This window comes from Bos mutus, chromosome 11, assembly GCF_027580195.1.
Source record: "Bos mutus isolate GX-2022 chromosome 11, NWIPB_WYAK_1.1, whole genome shotgun sequence".
Lineage (NCBI taxonomy): Eukaryota > Metazoa > Chordata > Mammalia > Artiodactyla > Bovidae > Bos > Bos mutus.
In genome coordinates this window covers 2,696,187-2,712,194 of record NC_091627.1, presented here as the reverse complement: position 1 = coordinate 2,712,194, position 16,008 = coordinate 2,696,187, and the positions used below count along the sequence as shown (strand labels likewise).

General features: G+C 58.5%; 3 protein-coding genes and 5 non-coding genes across 13 annotated transcripts; 6 read left to right on the top strand and 2 right to left on the bottom strand.

The window, feature by feature from the left end:
- Positions 1–1,430: 1,430 nt before the first annotated feature.
- Positions 1,431–8,601, bottom strand: MED22 (mediator complex subunit 22). Of its 5 annotated transcripts, none has more exons than XM_070378711.1 (5): positions 8,401–8,539; positions 7,823–7,984; positions 6,135–6,227; positions 5,146–5,354; positions 1,434–2,733 (listed from the first exon to the last, which is right to left on the bottom strand). In XM_070378711.1, exons 2-5 carry the CDS (start codon positions 7,943–7,945, stop codon positions 2,541–2,543), a joined length of 618 nt encoding a protein of 205 aa, XP_070234812.1. In that variant the 5' UTR covers positions 7,946–7,984; positions 8,401–8,539; the 3' UTR covers positions 1,434–2,540. The 5 variants fall into 5 exon arrangements, with proteins under 5 accessions (XP_070234815.1, XP_070234812.1, XP_070234811.1 ...); XM_070378710.1 differs by having other exon boundaries at positions 1,465–2,733; positions 8,474–8,601; XM_070378712.1 differs by having other exon boundaries at positions 1,934–2,733; positions 6,147–6,227; positions 8,474–8,598.
- An 86-nt stretch (positions 8,602–8,687) lies between these two features.
- Positions 8,688–12,006, top strand: RPL7A (ribosomal protein L7a). Its single transcript, XM_005897428.3, has 8 exons — positions 8,688–8,716; positions 9,394–9,514; positions 10,020–10,169; positions 10,451–10,591; positions 10,789–10,868; positions 11,184–11,314; positions 11,603–11,672; positions 11,848–12,006. The coding sequence occupies exons 1-8, from the start codon at positions 8,714–8,716 to the stop codon at positions 11,950–11,952; spliced, it is 801 nt and encodes a 266-aa protein (XP_005897490.1). The 5' UTR covers positions 8,688–8,713; the 3' UTR covers positions 11,953–12,006.
- LOC138990036 (small nucleolar RNA SNORD24) lies at positions 9,140–9,214 on the top strand. Its single transcript, XR_011466212.1, has one exon. It is a non-coding gene; the product is annotated as a small nucleolar RNA SNORD24 (small nucleolar RNA).
- LOC138990037 (small nucleolar RNA SNORD24) lies at positions 9,873–9,943 on the top strand. The gene has a single exon (XR_011466213.1). It is a non-coding gene; the product is annotated as a small nucleolar RNA SNORD24 (small nucleolar RNA).
- LOC138990034 (small nucleolar RNA SNORD36) lies at positions 10,638–10,712 on the top strand. The gene has a single exon (XR_011466210.1). It is a non-coding gene; the product is annotated as a small nucleolar RNA SNORD36 (small nucleolar RNA).
- Positions 11,040–11,112, top strand: LOC138990033 (small nucleolar RNA SNORD36). The gene has a single exon (XR_011466209.1). It is a non-coding gene; the product is annotated as a small nucleolar RNA SNORD36 (small nucleolar RNA).
- On the top strand, positions 11,439–11,503 carry LOC138990035 (small nucleolar RNA SNORD36). Its single transcript, XR_011466211.1, has one exon. It is a non-coding gene; the product is annotated as a small nucleolar RNA SNORD36 (small nucleolar RNA).
- Positions 12,007–12,230: 224 nt separating the features above from the next.
- Positions 12,231–16,007, bottom strand: SURF1 (SURF1 cytochrome c oxidase assembly factor). 2 transcript variants are annotated; one of them, XM_070378709.1, is made up of 9 exons: positions 15,907–16,007; positions 15,759–15,810; positions 14,733–14,866; positions 14,571–14,653; positions 13,738–13,929; positions 12,953–13,025; positions 12,713–12,875; positions 12,489–12,570; positions 12,231–12,408 (listed from the first exon to the last, which is right to left on the bottom strand). In XM_070378709.1, the coding sequence occupies exons 1-9, from the start codon at positions 15,979–15,981 to the stop codon at positions 12,339–12,341; spliced, it is 924 nt and encodes a 307-aa protein (XP_070234810.1). In that variant the 5' UTR covers positions 15,982–16,007; the 3' UTR covers positions 12,231–12,338. The 2 variants fall into 2 exon arrangements, with proteins under 2 accessions (XP_070234810.1, XP_014334216.2); XM_014478730.2 differs by having other exon boundaries at positions 15,759–16,000.
- Position 16,008: the final 1 nt, after the last annotated feature.

Genomic DNA, 16,008 nt, shown 5'->3' with positions numbered 1-16,008 from the left:
TATGGGGGCGACTGGAATCACTTCAGTTCAGTTCAGTCGCGTCCGACTCTTTGCGACCCCCTGAATCGCAGCACGCCAGGCCTCCCTGTCCATCACCAACTGCCAGAGTTCACCCAGACTCACATCCATCGAGTCGGTGATGCCATCCAGCCATCTCATCCCCTGTCGTCCCCTTCTCCTCCTGCCCCCAATCCCTCCCAGCATCAGAGTCTTTTCCAATGAGTCAACTCTTCGCATGAGGTGGCCAGAGTACTGGAGTTTCAGCTTTAGCATCATTCCTTCCAAAGAACACCCAGGACTGATCTTTAGAATGGACTGGTTGGATCTCCTTGCAGTCCAAGGGATTCTCAAGAGTCTTCTCCAACACCACAGTTCAAAAGCATCCATTCTTTGGTGCTCAGCCTTCTTCACAGTCCAACTCTCACATCCATACATGACCACAGGAAAAACCATAGCCTTGACTAGACGGACCTTTGTTGGCAAAGTAATGTCTCTGCTTTTGAATATGCTGTCTGCTGCTGCTACTGCTGCTAAGTCACTTCAGTCGTGTCGGACTCTGTGTGACCCCGTAGACATCAGCCCGCCAGGCTCTCCTGCCCCTGGGATTCTCCAGGCAAGAACACTGGAGTGGGTTGCCATTTCCTTCTCCAATGCATGAAAGAGAAAAAGTGAAAGTGAAGTTGTTCAGTAGTGTCCGACTCTTAGCGACCCCATGGACTGCAGCCTACCAGGCTCCTCCGCCCATGGGATTTTCCAGGCAAAAGTACTGGAGTGGGGTGCCATTGCCTTCTCTGGAATATGCTGTCTAGGTTGGTCATAACTTTCCTTCCAAGGAGTAAGCGTCTTTTAATTTCATGGCTGCAGTCACCATCCGAAGTGATTTTGGAGCCCAGAAAAATAAAGTCTGACACTGTTTCCACTGTTTCCCCATCTATTTGCCATGAAGTGATGGGACCAGATGCCATGATCTTCATTTTCTGAATGTTGAGCTTTAAGCCAACTTTTTCACTCTCCACTTTCACTTTCATCAAGAGGCTTTTTAGTTCCTCTTCACTTTCTGCTATGAGGGTGGTGTCATCTGCGTAGCTGAGGTTATTGATATTTCTCCCCGCAATCTTGATTCCAGCTTGTGTTTCTTCCAGTCCAGCGTTTCTCACAGTGTACTCTGCATATAAATTAAAAAGCAGGGTGACAATATACAGCCTTGACGTACTCCTTTTCCTATTTGGAACCAGTGTGTTGTTCCATGTCCAGTTCTAACTGTTGCTTCCTGACCTGCATACAGACCGTAGTAATTGAGGCCTGTTTAGAGCTCAGCCCCCAAGGGGAAGCTGGCGAGACCGCGTTCGTCTGGAAAGGACTTGCGCCAGGCAGGTTCCAAGCCCCGGGGATGCGAGCGATGAAGAAAACACGTGGTGGTGTTCCCGTCGAGTGTGTGGCTCCTTGGTGACTAGTGATAAACTCTGAGTATCGCAGGTGTCAGGTCGCGGGCTGCCGCTTCCTCCGTACACTGGGACGCTGACCTCCCTCTGGGAAGGAGACCGGGCACAGGGCCTCGTGTTCCACCTGGGCTGAGTCCTGCCCCTCTCACTGCACTCCCCAGCTCGCAGACCACGGGGCACAACACTTCGCCCCCTTCGGAGCTCCTCTCTCTGAGATGCCGGTAACCACAGCCCCGACCTGGGGGCAACCGGAGGTTCAGATGCCCAGGCCACGTGACATGCAGTAACGGTAGCAGTTTCTCATACGTTCACGAAGTACTACTATCAAGGCCCTTCTAGGTCCTAGCCAGCTCTCTCCAGGCAGTGGAAATGCAGCCATGAACCCTATGCTGATAGAGCCCCCCAGGGCCAGAAAGCTGACCTGAAGGCCGAGGTTGACCAGGCAGAGCCCAGGGGCTCTTTCCTGACAGCCACTGGGAGACCGAGTGGTCCAAAAGCAAGAAAGGGAACCAAGCGATGCCAAAGGGCAGAGGTGGTTTTATTCAACAGTCTCTTATTACAAAAATAACCAAGCATACGCAGCAGCAGAATTAGGAAGGACCCTGCCTGACTTCCATGAGAGTGGGCAGCCCCCTTTCCCCACAGCCCTGCAGGGGCAGTCAGCTATCAGAGGAGCCTCAGCATGAGGTAGTGTGCAGAGCTGTGCGTGGAGGCTGGGCCTTGGCTAGTACTGTCCACTCTGAGCACCTCCCCCTCCCCCCATGGTAAACAGTATGCACAGGTCAGGTTTCCCAACACTGGGCATCCTCCTGCCCTGCTGCTAGGTCCTCAAGGGGACAAACTCTCCTGGAAACACCCTCCTGGCCAGCCCAGAAAGTAGCAAATCGGAAGGATAGGCCACCCTGGGATGGTGGGGGCACTCCTCCCCCCAGCACTCCTAGGTGGGCTGTCCCTGGGCTGACAAGGTTCCCAAAGAAGCCACAGTGGCTCCCCAAGTGGGAACCAGGGCTGCAGGGAGTTGAGCCTGGGGTGAGAATTGGATGTCGTTCCGAAGATCCCGGGGCCCGGGGGTGGGGGGGTGGGGGAGCCCTGGGGGGCTCAGGCGTGCTCCGTGGGCCCAGGGCCACCAGCGTGGGGGTGGGTGGGGGCTGCAGCCTGCAGGGGGCCGCCAGCACTGGGCTCCGGGGACGCGAGCAGAGGGGCTGAGAGGCAGTCAGTGGAGTCTGTGTCCGGGTCCAGCCTCCAGTAAGCTTCACACAGAGGCAGATCATTAGCTTCGCATAGACTTGAGCTTTTCCACCACCAGAAACCCAGGGAGAGACAGGAGCAGGCAGAGATGAAGCCAGGGAAGGAAAGCAAGATAGAAGCAGTTAAGGAAACACAGACCACACCACAGACCTGCATTCCCCTCCTCCCGTGTGCGGGCCCCTCCACCAAGTAGGCTTGGCTGAGGGGGAGGCATGGGCGCGGCCCCTGCTTCTGGGCCCTCCAGGGGCTCCACAGGGACCCATTTGGGACCAGCCACTGGCAGGCTGTGTGACCGCGGCAGGTCCGTTCCACTGACCCATCCGCGTCCCTCCTGCCACCCCCTCCTGTCCTGGCTCCAGCTGCCTTCCTCTAGCAGGGAGCTGCCAGCCTGAACACACGCTCCATTCTGCAGTTGCAGGAACCAGCATCTAGAAGTGGTCTCCACAGTCCCTGCGCTTCTCAAGGCCCCTGGGGACAGAGATGCTGTCTCCTCTCTGGGCCTGGGACTCAGCTTGAATGGGCTGGTGGTTAGGAGCAGAGGCCCTGGCGTTCTGTCCTGCAGCCCTGCACCAGCTGTGTGACCTCAAACAGGACTCCAGCGCCTTGAATTCAGGCTCCCATCTCTAACACGGGGACAATCTGCAGCCACGCCACACTGAACGCACCAGATCTCGTCCAGTGTGGGGACAGCATGGCTGGCCTCTCAGCAAGGATGCACGTGGACAGAGCATGGCTCGCGGAGGGCGTTGAGGGGGCGAGTGGGGCCTGCCCCTCCCCACATGTCTCGCTGGCTTCCTCCCGAGTCCTGCCTCGAGCTCCCTCCCTTGCTCCTGCCCCCAGCATCCAGCCTCAGAACCATCCTGGACACAGAGCAGAGTTTCGAGGAGAGTGGAAGGCGAGAGGGAGAGAAAGAGCAAATCGTGAGCAGAAAGCGGGGGAGCGAGCCTGTGGGCAGCGGGGACGCACAAGGAGAACGGGCTGAGCGCCGGTGGCTTGGTGGGGGGGGCGGGACACGCCGCCTGTGTAGGGAACAAGCAGAGAGGGGCCCACAGCTGGCTGGCCCTGACTCAGCTGAGCCCTGGCCACCACAGGCATTTACAGATGGAGGGCCTCAGCCTCTCGAAGACCCCAGGCTGGACTAGAAACCCCTCTGGGCCAGACTGATGGCCCGGAGCCAGGACAGGAGGAGCCTGGCTCTCAGGCATTCCCCTGCAGCCCTCTCTGCCCTCAGCCTCAAAAGGCAGGCCCAAGCTGCTCTCCTGCAGACATTCAGTCCATGGGGGCCACAGGGGGACAAACAAGGCCATAAGGAGCCATGTCCCCAGCAGGATCTGAAACCCCCCAGGGACCACTCTGGACCCCTCCCTGAAGGCTGGTACGTAGGAGGCACTTGCTCCATGTCTGCTGAGCCAACAGGCATCAGGGATGGAGGTGGCCCCAGAACCCTCCGGAAGAGTTTAAACCACTCCCACTGGGCAGCGACGTTTGTCCCTTCCCACGGAGGTAAAGGTGGGAGGGACCGTGAGGGGTGGCACTGGAACGCACACAGAGAAATCCAGCCTCAGACCACAGACACGCTGGCTCTGGGCTTCTGTGGCTCCAGCCTGGCCGCCACCGGACAGAAAGGAGCAATGAAAATCCATGACGGGAAAGACACATTTGTCCAGCGAGGGCGAGGGGCTGCCAACCCAGTGTCCGCTGGACTGAGTCTTGATTTTTCCAAGCTAACAAGCATGGACGTGGGGGGCCTCTCCAGCCTCAGCTTCCCCGTGAGTAAATTACACCTGGATTCTGATTCCTGGGGCCCCTCCAGCTCAAACTGCCTTGGGTTTCAGGATTCTAAGCAGGCCACAAGCGCTGGTGTCACGGGCCTTGCCCACTGCTGTAGCTGGGTCCAGCGTGCAGGAGGGCTGTGGTCTGTGACGCTGAACTGAATGAGAACTCAGTGGTATGAGTGCCCGGGCCTGGCGTTCAAGGCCACACTCCGCTTGGATTTTCTCCCCGTCCTTCCCAGGAACCCCCACCCCGAGACACACAGCGTGGGCGTTCAGTGACGCCCACGGTGTCACCCACGGTGAGTCACAACCTGGGCAAGCACTGGGGTCCTGGACAGGGGCCGGTAGCCAAGAGCGCTGGCCCCGCCCGGCTAGGACATTCAGATCTGGATGAGACGGTTATTCCGGACAGACGCGCCCCCAGACAGAAACGCTGGCCTGGCCCTCCAACCCTCGAGGTTCTGATTTTCATTCTGACGCCTGGGCCCCAGGAGGCAGCATCAGCTGTCTGTTGATCAGATGCTCTGACCCTGAGGTCTGCTGTGAAACCCAGACAAAGGGTTCTGTTGCTGAGACCACGAAGGATTTGGAAACGAGGCTGCCGGGTGGGGCTGGGCACTCCTGCTGGCCGGGCCAGGATCTGCAGGTCCGCCGTGCAAGGGGTCCAGCCCTATTTGTACCTGGACGAGTAATACTCCTCTTCCAGCTCGTACAGGTCGATGGAAACCTCGTCCCGCAGCGCGATGAGCTTCCGGTCACACTCCTCCTGCAGGGCTCGCAGCTGCTGGTTACGCTGGTCGATGGCCTCGTTCACCGATGGGAAGTCGTTGAGGATGAGAAACTGCTTGAGGTCAGACACCAGCTTCATCAGGGACTCGCCGGCTCGGACCTGCGGCCGTGGGGATCGGGGGGCGTGGTGAGGGACTGCCTGCCTCCGTGCGCCTGATGCTGGGTAGGCAATGGCAGCGGTGGCCTCATCCTCGAAGTGGGGCCACGGCACTCACACAGGGTCATTGTCAGAAGTGAGGGACTAGAAGGTGAGCGAGGGGAGGGCAGGGTCCCTGGCAGCCACTGCAGGCACGTGAGTTGTTGCCAAGGCAGGTTCTGTCGGGCCTCTGGCTCCCACTCCTGCAGGTGTGATAGCCAATCGCACACTTTATTCAATCACGTATTCTGCTTCTGAAAACCTCAAACCCCAGACAAAACTGCCATCCATTTAACCTGCCCTGTTCTTCCTTAGGGCCAGCATACCTGCCAGTTGGCGGGGACTCATTTAGGACCCCATGCTATGGATTTCCATCATGGGTGTGGACCCATGGAAACGCTTGGTAGCTAGGCTTATTCTGTGGCATTGAAAGGGATCAAGACGCCTGTCCTGTTTCATCTAGCCGTTTGCTTCCTGCATTTACAGAACCTTCACTTACAAGGAACCTTAGTTTATAGAGAGCCTGCACTTATAGAGGACTTTCAGAGAGGAAAGGCTGACCTCTTTGTAACCCCTGCCCAGCACTCGACATCGTGACCGTACCCACTACCTGCCAGCCCCTCCCTCAGCTGCTGAGGAAAGCCCTCCTCTCAAAGGGAGTCTCCTGAGAAGTGGTTTGCCCCTCTGCCCCCCGGGAACCCAGTAGGGGCCAAAGGCTTCTGGAGCCCAGACTGTCCCCTCCACCTGGTGACTCACGATGTTGGCAGCTCTCACGTGCATCTCGTAGTTGTCCTGCTCGCCCTGAGTAGCCCTTGACACCTGCGTCTCGTCCTCAATCTGGGGGGCAAACGAGAAAGTCCAGCGTGGGCAGGTGCCCTGGCCCGCAGCGCCTGGCGGCGACAGCAGTGCACCCACACTCGCCACACCGTGGCCTACCGTGCCCTCTGCCCCAGGCGCCGCCCCCAGACATCGGGCTGTGTGTACCGGCACCCCCCGCCCCATTCTAAGGGGTAATGGGCAGCCTCACAGGGCCAACAGATGCCTAAGTACGAGGGCTGCTGTGCCAGGTGCAAGGAGGGGTTGGCCCCATCTTTTTAGCTTGGGCAGTCAGTGACCTGCTAAATGGATGAATAAAAGGACAATGTACTTTTTTAAGTGACCATTTACTGAGCACTTTCTGGGTGCCAGGTACTGTGTTAAGCACTTGACCATCGTCTTAGGAAACTCACTGAAGCCTGGACCATTCTCCCTCGTGGGCAAACCTGAAGCCGGGACAGACCTGAGTGCACTCCAGGTTCCTCAGACAGTCAGTGGAGGGGCCGGGAGTCCTGCCTGCCTGTCCTGTGCAAGGTCCGGGCTACCAACTGTCCCAACCCACCCACCAGGCCACGATATGGGCAGGGGTCAGGGCACCCTGAGTGGTGGGGACCCAGATCTCCCAGGTCCTAATCCCAGCCCTGCTGGATATTCGCAGAATATCCTGACTTGGGGCAGGATGCTAAAGCTTCTGAGTCCCTGTTCCCTCCTCTGAAAAGGAACTGGAGAGCAATGACCTGCCCTCCAACATTCTTGTGACCATTAAATGGGACGGCACACAAAGGGCCCTCACAGCTCAGCCTGACACTGAAAGTTAGTGAAAGTGAAGTCGCTCAGTCGAGTCCAACTCTTTGTGACCCCGTGGACCGTAGCCCACCAGGCTCCTCCATCCGTGGGATTCTCCAGGCAAGAATACTGGAGTAGGTTGCCATTTCCTTCTCCAGGGGATCTTCCTGAACCAGGGATCAAACCCAGGTCTCCCACAATGCAGGCAGACGCTTTAACCTCTAAGCCCCTAGGGAAGCCCAACCGACAGCACTAGCGGTCATCGTCACTATTAAGGCTCAAACAAGTTACAGGACTGGAACAGTCATGCAGAGTTCTGGCCCACTCCAGTCAGTGGGCTTGCCTGCCCAGAACCGGCCGCTGACCCTCTCTCTGACCACGTGAGGAGCTTTCCCCAGCTTTTCTCAGCGACCACATGTGCTCACAATAGTCCCCACAGTGACCACTTTACGTGGATAAACTCATCCAGCCATACAAGGATGCCATGCTGCAGGGGACACTGAGGCACTGAGACGTCAAGACGTCATCCAACCCCTTGCTGCTAGTAAGTGATGCTGGATCCCGGCATTGTGACTGGAGCCCCCTACAAATGCCTCCCCAGGGCCTGTAATTAGCCAGATGACTCACCTGCCTCCCTGTTTGCTGCGGTCACCGCCCCCCCATCCCCGGCCCTCCCAAACTTCTCCCCATGGGGACGAGGGCCCTGCCTATGGGCTCACTGCAGTATGTCCACCACCTGGCTGGGAGGTTGAAAGCGGACTCCCCGACTCAGCTCTGCTCACTACTGTATTGGTCTCCAAGGGAGCCGGAGACCGGTGGCCCCCACCCACCTTGGCGGTCTTGATGATCTCAGTGAAGTTGTCCATGATGGACTTGACATCGTCCTTAAGCCGCTTATTGTAAGACTGCAGCAGCGTCTCCTTGCTCTGCGGCAGGGCTCTCTGCTGGGCCATGGCGGGGCCTCAGGCAGCGCAGGACGGGGAGCGGGACACCTGGAACCGAGTCTGGGTGTGAGCAGGCCAGCTCCGGCCTTTCTCCCCGCTGCAGGCGCCAGCCTGGGTAGGACCCTCGGGCAGGCTCTCCGGAGATGCCCTTTCTGCCAAACGCGCTATGGGCTCTCCTCTGGTCCGCGCCCCCTTGGCCGGACCCCGACGACTACCGGGCCGGCGCCGGCGCAGCCCTCTCGGAGGCCAGGCTCACGCACGTCCCCGCCGAGCCGCTCGGGTCCTATCCCGACTCTGCCGCCCCCGTCTCCACGCCGGGGCCCCTAGACGGCGGCCCCAGGAGGCGTCGGGGCTCCTCAGTCCCGGGACCGCCCGCCCTCCCGCCCCGCGCCAGGTGCCTCCGGGCTACGCGCGCTCCCGCCCGGCGAGGCCCCCGACCGAATTCGCGGGGGAGTAAACCCCACCAGAAGGACGCCGACCGAGCCACGACGCCCCAGCTCCCTCAGTGGGCCCGCAGAGCCAGGGCCCGCTGGGTACCTCGCTAGGGGCGGAGTCGGGGAACAAACGCGTGCCCCTGCGGGTCAGTCTCCGCGGCCCTTCCCCGGGTCTCCCACGGCTCTTCCTGCTTTAGGCACCGCCCCCGACCGCGCAGCGGGGAAAAGGGAGTTTTCTCTTTAAATCCGAAATCCCGCGCCGGCGCCAATTCTCGCGATCTCCGAGGACGCCTACAAATTACCCACAATACCCTGTCCTTTCTCTCTACGCCAGCCCTTCAAGATGGTGAGTTTGCTTTTCTCTCGTGGTGCCGGCTCTGCCGTCTGAGCTCTATCCGCCGCCATCCTCCTCGGAGCGCGACCTCGCCAGGGTGCCTCCACTGCCCAGAGCGAGGGGCGCCCCGCAGGACCTCGCTCAGCGGCCTTGGGGCTGGATAACACTCCCCGACTTCGCCCGGCAGTGGGGGATGAGGATCCGAGGAGAGCAGCGCCGCAGTGCGGGGCTCGGGGACGGACGGGGCCGAAGCGCGCCGGTGCCCCGGGGGTGGGGGGCTCCTCCATTTCTTGGGGGCCCGCTCAGGCCGTCTTGGCCCGCGCGGTGTCTTCGCTCGCTTCTGCTGTTTGGAGCCTGCCGGTCCCCGAAGAGGGGGCCCGCTGCCCCGTCGCGGGGAAGGGGCGGCGCCGCGGGTTCGCGGGCCCGCCGGGCTCGTGCAGATGATGTGAAAGAATATTTGCTATCTGAGTGATGGTGAGGACTGTCCTGACCACCAAGATCGCTGATGTACGAGCCGGGCGCGGCCTCCGGGCCTGCGCGGCGCCGACACAGGGGTCGGGCTTGCCCTCGCGGGTGGCGGGGTCGCCCGCCGTCCGCACTCGTCTTCGGGGGGCCAGGCCCCCGCACCCGCCCCTCTGCAGAGAAACCGGCAGAGGCCGCGGCGAAAGCTGGTGTTTGTTCTCACCCAGCCGAAGGGAAAGAAGGCCAAGGGGAAGAAGGTGGCCCCGGCCCCGGCCGTGGTGAAGAAGCAGGAGGCCAAGAAGGTGGTCAACCCCCTGTTCGAGAAGAGGCCCAAGAATTTTGGCATTGGTAAGAAACGGGAGGAGATGTGTTTTCATGTAGTCCTCGATGGAGAAAATAGTTGAACAGAAGGTCGTGTCCTATTCTAGATTTCACTGGGTTTGGAGTCGAGGCTTACTTGGGTTGGAATTCTCACGTTTTTGCCACTTTCTAACTAAATTGTGCCTGGCTTTTAGTCTCTTGCCTTAAGAGGGGGCACAGTGATGGTCGTTTTTCGGTGGCCCGAACTTGCGTCAACACGGAGCCCGGGTGCTGGCCATCAAAAACTGGCGTTCCCAGAGTAGAGGTGATGGGGCTGGCTGCACCTTGGCTGCTTGTTGAACAAGAGGTGGCGCTGTCGTCTCCTCTGTGTTCTTTGGTGTCTGTGTGCAAGTGATGCAAAAGTATGTTACCTGGAAGATGGTGATGACACTTTAAACCACCAAGATCGCTGATGCACTACATCATAAGTGTATGTCTATACCCGAACTCGGCAAGGAGCTTGAGCCTCACCTAGTTACTTTTTACTTCACAGGACAGGACATCCAACCCAAGAGGGACCTCACCCGCTTTGTCAAATGGCCCCGCTACATCCGGCTGCAGCGGCAAAGGGCTATTCTCTATAAGCGGCTGAAAGTGCCTCCTGCAATTAACCAGTTCACGCAGGCCTTGGACCGACAAACAGGTGCGGCTCTGTGGCCTAGAAACACTGCTGGGGGGTATTTCTTGGGCACGGTTGCCACCCTTTCTTGGACCTGCTAGAACTCAGGCGTTTGAAGGGGCAGTAGGTATTTTTAATAGGCTGGTTTTCCTTGTCTAGTTCCACAACATGATATACTGATGGGATAATGAACTGGGTCTGAGATGTCTTGGATTGTGGTTGTACTCAGGACAGTGATCTAGCATTTAAGTGACAAATATCGCAACTTCACATCTGAACGGTGGTCTTTTTTTTTTTTTTGTCAGCTACTCAACTGCTTAAGCTGGCCCACAAGTACAGACCAGAGACAAAGCAAGAGAAGAAGCAGAGGCTGCTGGCCCGAGCTGAGAAGAAAGCTGCGGGCAAAGGCGATGTCCCCACCAAGAGGCCACCTGTCCTTCGAGCAGGTGAGGGAACCTCTCCTTGAAGAGGGTGAGTTGTGGGGCAGGCTGTTGGCAATGATGCATGAATTTCTTCACCTGGAATCACTGTGGAGAGTAAAATCCGAGCTTTTTAACCCTGAGTCACAGCCAGGCTGCAGTGGAACTGCTCTTGGGAACAGCAGCCCCACGCCACCCTCATGCAAACTGGCTGTGTGTTCTAGGGGTCAACACGGTCACCACCCTGGTGGAGAACAAGAAGGCTCAGCTGGTGGTAATCGCTCACGACGTGGATCCCATTGAGGTATGTGTGGCTGCTGCTCCTGTGTCGACTGCTGGGCTTAGATGGGTGGGTGCTTGTCTGTCCCAGGAAGAGCGCCAGCTAGACGCTGGGTCTGGCAGGCCCTGGCGGAATGGCAGGGGTGGTCAGCTTTTCACGTAAGGAAGTCCTGACAAGGGATGCAGTTCCTGGCTTTTGCAATGATGTGAACTTCTTACTGAATTAAACCTTGAAGTGCAAACACATGAGCTTTTTAACCCTGAGCAATTGCTACCACGTTAGCCCTTTCATATTACTGCTTTTGCTTCAGATAACTGTAGCGCTAACGCTGTCTTCCAGCTCGTGGTCTTCCTGCCTGCCCTGTGCCGCAAGATGGGGGTTCCCTACTGCATCATCAAGGGCAAGGCCCGGCTGGGGCGCCTGGTGCACAGGAAGACGTGCACCACCGTAGCCTTCACACAAGTCAACTCGTAAGTGCACAGGGCCCAGCATTCCCGTCACTGGGGGACCACCCTACCCCCACTCCAGGTTCCCATAATTTCTCAGGATCTTACCTTAAAGACCAAGCTTAAAAAAAAACATTTTCTGAATCTTTGCCAATGATGGTTATGAATTTCTTCACCTGAATAAGCCATGTGGTCATGCTATATCTGAGGCAAGAGACTTGTGTTGGAGCTAAATTGATGTCATGTCTGCTTTGAGGGAGGGGGGTAACCTGTGAAGGCCAGTGACCTGAATTTCCCCCTCTGCTTTGTCAGGGAGGACAAGAGTGCCCTGGCTAAGCTGGTGGAAGCCATCAGGACCAATTACAACGACAGATACGATGAGGTAAGAAACATATTCATACAAGACATTGTCTTTGAGCAGAGCCTTTAGTCAAAGACTGGCCGCTCTTGACTCTGAGCAGTTGTACATGCCAGTCAGCTGCGAACAGTGAAATAGAACTGCATGAACTGTTGTGGTTTGAAAGCCTCAGAAAACGACTGCCTCTCTGCTCCCACAGATCCGTCGTCACTGGGGAGGCAACGTCCTGGGGCCGAAGTCGGTGGCGCGCATCGCCAAGCTGGAAAAGGCGAAGGCCAAAGAGCTGGCCACCAAGCTGGGCTGAGCGCACTAGGGAGTTTTCTGTACATAAAAGTAATAAAGATTCTCCTTCAGCTGGTGTCAAGCATTCTGGAATGAGTTTGGGGATAGTGGCAATGCTTTGATCAGTTTTGCTTTCGTTTGCTGCGTGGCGCTTTGCCCTCTATCTGGCGAGCAGGGGCCACTCCAGCTGTGCGCAGGCTTCTCATGGCAGGGGTTCCCCACTGTGCCACCACGGAGGCCCTGTCTTTGTCTCTAGCTGTCTTAGGTGGTACACTGGAGTTTGGGTGGAAAGAAAGGCACTTTGTGTGGTGGAGATTTATTTATACCAAGAGCATGTGATCAGCATAAAACCAAATCTCTTGAAGTGGCTTCAGTTGTTCAGGGACAGGCTGACTTCTGCGAACCTCCTCACACACCAGGAGTCCAACTTAGGAACTTCTTGCACCAGAGGTATGATGTGGCCGCACAGAGTCCGTACCTTGGGTTGAAAAGCAGGGCATACTGTCACGGTCTGGGGTGGGGGGTGGGGGCGGGGGGCAAGGCCAGAGCCTGGCTCACCAGGTGATGATGTACTGCAGGTGCTCATTCCGCAGGGTGACTCTGGTCTGCCCTCCGATGGGCCCTCCAGGGACTGTGCTCTCTGCAGGAACACAGAAGGGTGTCCTCACGGTGGCTGTGGGACACTCAGCCACGGCGGGCTCACTCCCACCACCGACACACGCTGGGGTGTAGAGGACAGGAGGGGAGGAGGGAGGGATTGGGGTGTGCTGGTCATGACATACTGAAGTCAGCATCGATAAAGATGGGTTCTGCGCCTGTGAGCCTGGCCATGGCCTCCAGGTCCCGGTAATGCCAGTGGTTCCGCTCCGGGTTATTCTCGGGGACAAAAGGCTTCCTGGTCTCTGTGAGCCTCACCATCCCCACCAGATCGACTTCTCCCTCAACCTGTGAGGAAAGGTGCGAAATGCCGTCTCTGCAGAGCTGGGACGGCTCCTCCGGGAGAGGACAGTCCAGCCCCTCACCTGGCCTTTACGCCGTGTGTCTGGATTCACCTTCCTCCTGGGCACAAACCCTCTGTTTACCAGAATGGTGATTCTAGAGTAGTAAGAACACTGTTTCAGGCAGGGAAGAGGTTCTGAATGCAGGTGATGACCAGTGGTCACTGGGTGCCCCAGGGAAGACTGAAGCAGAGCGAGCTGGTTGGGGGGGAGCTGGGTTAACGCCCTCCCCACCGCCAACCTCTGCTGTTTGGCCTGCTGCGACACAGCCAGCGACAGACGTCTCCCCACTGCCTCTCCCTTCAACTCCTGCCCTCAGTTCCCTGTCCTGTCCCTAGCTGCAGCACTGGGGCCCATCCTGCACCTAAAGCCAGAAGGCGGAGGCTGAGGCCCTGGGTTTTCCTTCTTGGGCTGATGCTCTAGTTTTGGATCTTGGGGGGGTGGGGGGGAAGCGGTGCTGTGGGGGTGGTGCCGAGTACATACCACTTCCTACTCAAACACTCCTGGGAAGGCTCCCCTGACCCGAAACCCTCCACGCAAGGCCGGGGCTCCTCTGCTGGCCTCTCTTGTCGCCCCATAATCACTAAATATGTCAGCCACTAAACAGTTTTCTCCAAAGGGGCCTGTTTCATTCTCCTTCCCCTTTGGAGCTCGACAACGCAGACGAAGTTCAGTAATTAGTTGTCTTAATGACACCAGGATGATATTTCAAACTCTCCAAGGAGTTGAGCTGTCTGGGTAGCTTGGATTCCCCGGGGCTGGGGGCTGAGAAGGAACGTGGGAACCAGTACCTCTGCCACACCACTCACCCCAGCTCAGTGCAGTGGAAGGGAGTGACCACGTAGGCCCCGCTCTCGGCCGCTGATGAGAGCCGGCCAGCCTCCCGGGCCTCCCGGGCAGGGTCCACCATTGTCCGCGGCATCATGTACAGCTCCTGGGAGTGGTCAAAGTGCCCCCTGACCTTCACGGGCCTGTACTCCAGGTTCTTCAGTTCCATTGGGCTACATGGGGTGGGAGAAGGGGAGCCGAGACCCACTTGAGGGTCTGCAGACCACGACGCCCACCATGGCCTGAGCAGAAGGCGATGCTCAAGCACCGTGGGGGTTGCAGGGCTGCATGCTGTGCCCTCTAGGCGGGGCTGAGTCCTTGGAAGCCACGTGGGAACAAGGATCTACGCTGCCAAAAGGTTCTCGTTTTCAAGAAAAACAAAGCTGTGGACTCTTGTGTGAACTCAGTAAAACAGGGGCCAAAGCAACCATCTGCAAGGCAAATATGACCCACTGTCTGCTCCTTTGAATGGGAAGCGTCATGATGACAGCCGTCCTTGTAGGTGAGTGCTTTTAAAGGAGGGAAGGCAGAAGAATCACTAGGCACATTTTCAAAACACCACTCATGTCCAGATGCAACAGACGCGTGCACCCCGCCACCTAAGAACTACTGCTATGGAAGGCCGTCAGCACTGCGAGAGCCCTCAGTACACTGGGCCTGGAAACGGGTGAAGCCCAAAGGCCTTTCTACACCTGTGTGTCAGGCAGCAGCTGGATGTCAACAAGAAGCCTAGCAGGACCAGGCAAGCCGCAGCCAGGCCCCGCTGCTGACCTCGAGCAAGACCAGCCCCAGCTGGGCAGTCACACAAACTCACTCTGCGGGCAGTGGGATGGGCTCAGCCATAACTCTGGACTCTAGCTCTGCGATCAGCTGTAGCTTCCACTTCCGACGCTGGACCTGTGGGCACAGGCGTAAGCCCAAGTGGGCAGCAGCACGGTCAAGGGCTCAGGGCCAGGAGAGCCACATCAGCCTTTACCTGCCACGTCCCCAGGCCAAAGGCAGTCACAGGAATGAGAAGCAGAAACCAGCGGAGGAAGGACTCATCTTCGGTTTTTGTGGCAGTTGCTTCGGCTGAAGAGCTGCCACACCTGCGGGGCCTCCAGGCCAACCCTAGGAGATGTCACAGCATGGGCATGGGGCCGGAAGCCCTGGAACGAAAAACTGGAGTGGCCAGTTCCTCGAAGCTGCCCTGGCTGCCTGAGAGAACGTGGAACAGGAGGAGGGCCAGGCCACCACGGGCAGTCGCAGCCAACCAGCAGCACCTGCGTCCAGCCCGCTCCAAACCCAGCGCCCGGCGCATTCAGCGGACAGTCACCGACTGAATGAGATCCAGCGACTAGGGCCTGGCTCTGCCACCCACATGACTCTGGGTAACTCATGGAACCACCTCATGGCTTTCCTGCAAGGACATGCTGAGACGTATCCTGTCACTTAGACTCAAGGACTTGCCCATGCTCTGCAGAGAGAGAACGTGATACACTTCAGGAGAGTGCTTTACAGAGCTCTCAGAACGATAATCGCTCATAAATTTAAAGTTGGAAAAACGTACACAAGAGATACCTTTAAGCTCTCAGAGCGTGAGTTCCATCAACGGAAAGCGTCCTAGGTCTTAGGGATGGTTACAAAAAGGCAGGCCTGGAGTAGACTTACAGCCGCCTTTCCAGGGTGCACAGCGCTCTATACACAAACATCCTTTGCTGAACCTCGGGGACCACATGCAAACTGTACAGATAAGCCATGCTTTCCTTTAGGATCCCAGACGGCTTCGGTCTCGGGTCGGCCCCGCCTCAGCCTCAGGGGCCCTCGGGCAGTGGCTGCACTTGGCCGGGTGCGGCGGGAGGGCGGCAGCACCGAGAACAGCGCGCGCGCACCCAGGGTCTGACTCCCGAGGCTGGGGCGGCAGTTTCAGAGCTTATCGCGACGCCCTCGCCCCCAGCAAAGTGGACGCACGGACTGAAACGGTTCCCCGGGGCGCCTGGGGCGTCCCTGCCCGAGAACTCACCTGCGCGCGGGGCGATCCCCAGGACGCTCCTCCAGACGACGCTGGCCGGGGCCTGCGGAGACGCGAGGGGCCGGCTGAGCGCGCCCACTCCGAGGGCGCGCCCGGCCGGCCGCACCCTCGCCCGGCCGCACCGCCCCGGCCCGCTCACCGGCCCCGCGCCCGCCGCGCACAGGAGCGGCCGCAGACCCGCAGCGCGCAGCCCCAGTTGCCGCGCCGCCGCCATCGCCCCGCCCGCTCACTTCCGGGCCCT

What these genes read in the sequence shown, in the direction of transcription:
- MED22 (XM_070378710.1), bottom strand. Translation starts at nt 7,945, where the DNA reads ATGGCCCAGCAGAGAGCCCTGCCGCAGAGCAAGGAGACGCTGCTGCAG. An exon ending in AGATCATCAAGACCGCCAAG is followed by an intron (nt 6,228 to 7,822) that starts GTGGGTGGGGGC and finishes TTTGCCCCCCAG; the next exon opens with ATTGAGGACGAGACGCAGGT. An exon ending in GAGGAGTATTACTCGTCCAG is followed by an intron (nt 2,734 to 5,145) that starts GTACAAATAGGG and finishes GTGGTGGAAAAG; the next exon opens with CTCAAGTCTATGCGAAGCTA.
- RPL7A (XM_005897428.3), top strand. An exon ending in GCCACCTGTCCTTCGAGCAG is followed by an intron (nt 10,592 to 10,788) that starts GTGAGGGAACCT and finishes TGTGTGTTCTAG; the next exon opens with GGGTCAACACGGTCACCACC. An exon ending in ACGACGTGGATCCCATTGAG is followed by an intron (nt 10,869 to 11,183) that starts GTATGTGTGGCT and finishes GCTGTCTTCCAG; the next exon opens with CTCGTGGTCTTCCTGCCTGC.
- SURF1 (XM_014478730.2), bottom strand. Translation starts at nt 15,981, where the DNA reads ATGGCGGCGGCGCGGCAACTGGGGCTGCGCGCTGCGGGTCTGCGGCCG. An exon ending in GGGGATCGCCCCGCGCGCAG is followed by an intron (nt 14,867 to 15,758) that starts GTGAGTTCTCGG and finishes GACATCTCCTAG; the next exon opens with GGTTGGCCTGGAGGCCCCGC. An exon ending in CTGCAGTACATCATCACCTG is followed by an intron (nt 12,409 to 12,488) that starts GTGAGCCAGGCT and finishes TTTCAACCCAAG; the next exon opens with GTACGGACTCTGTGCGGCCA.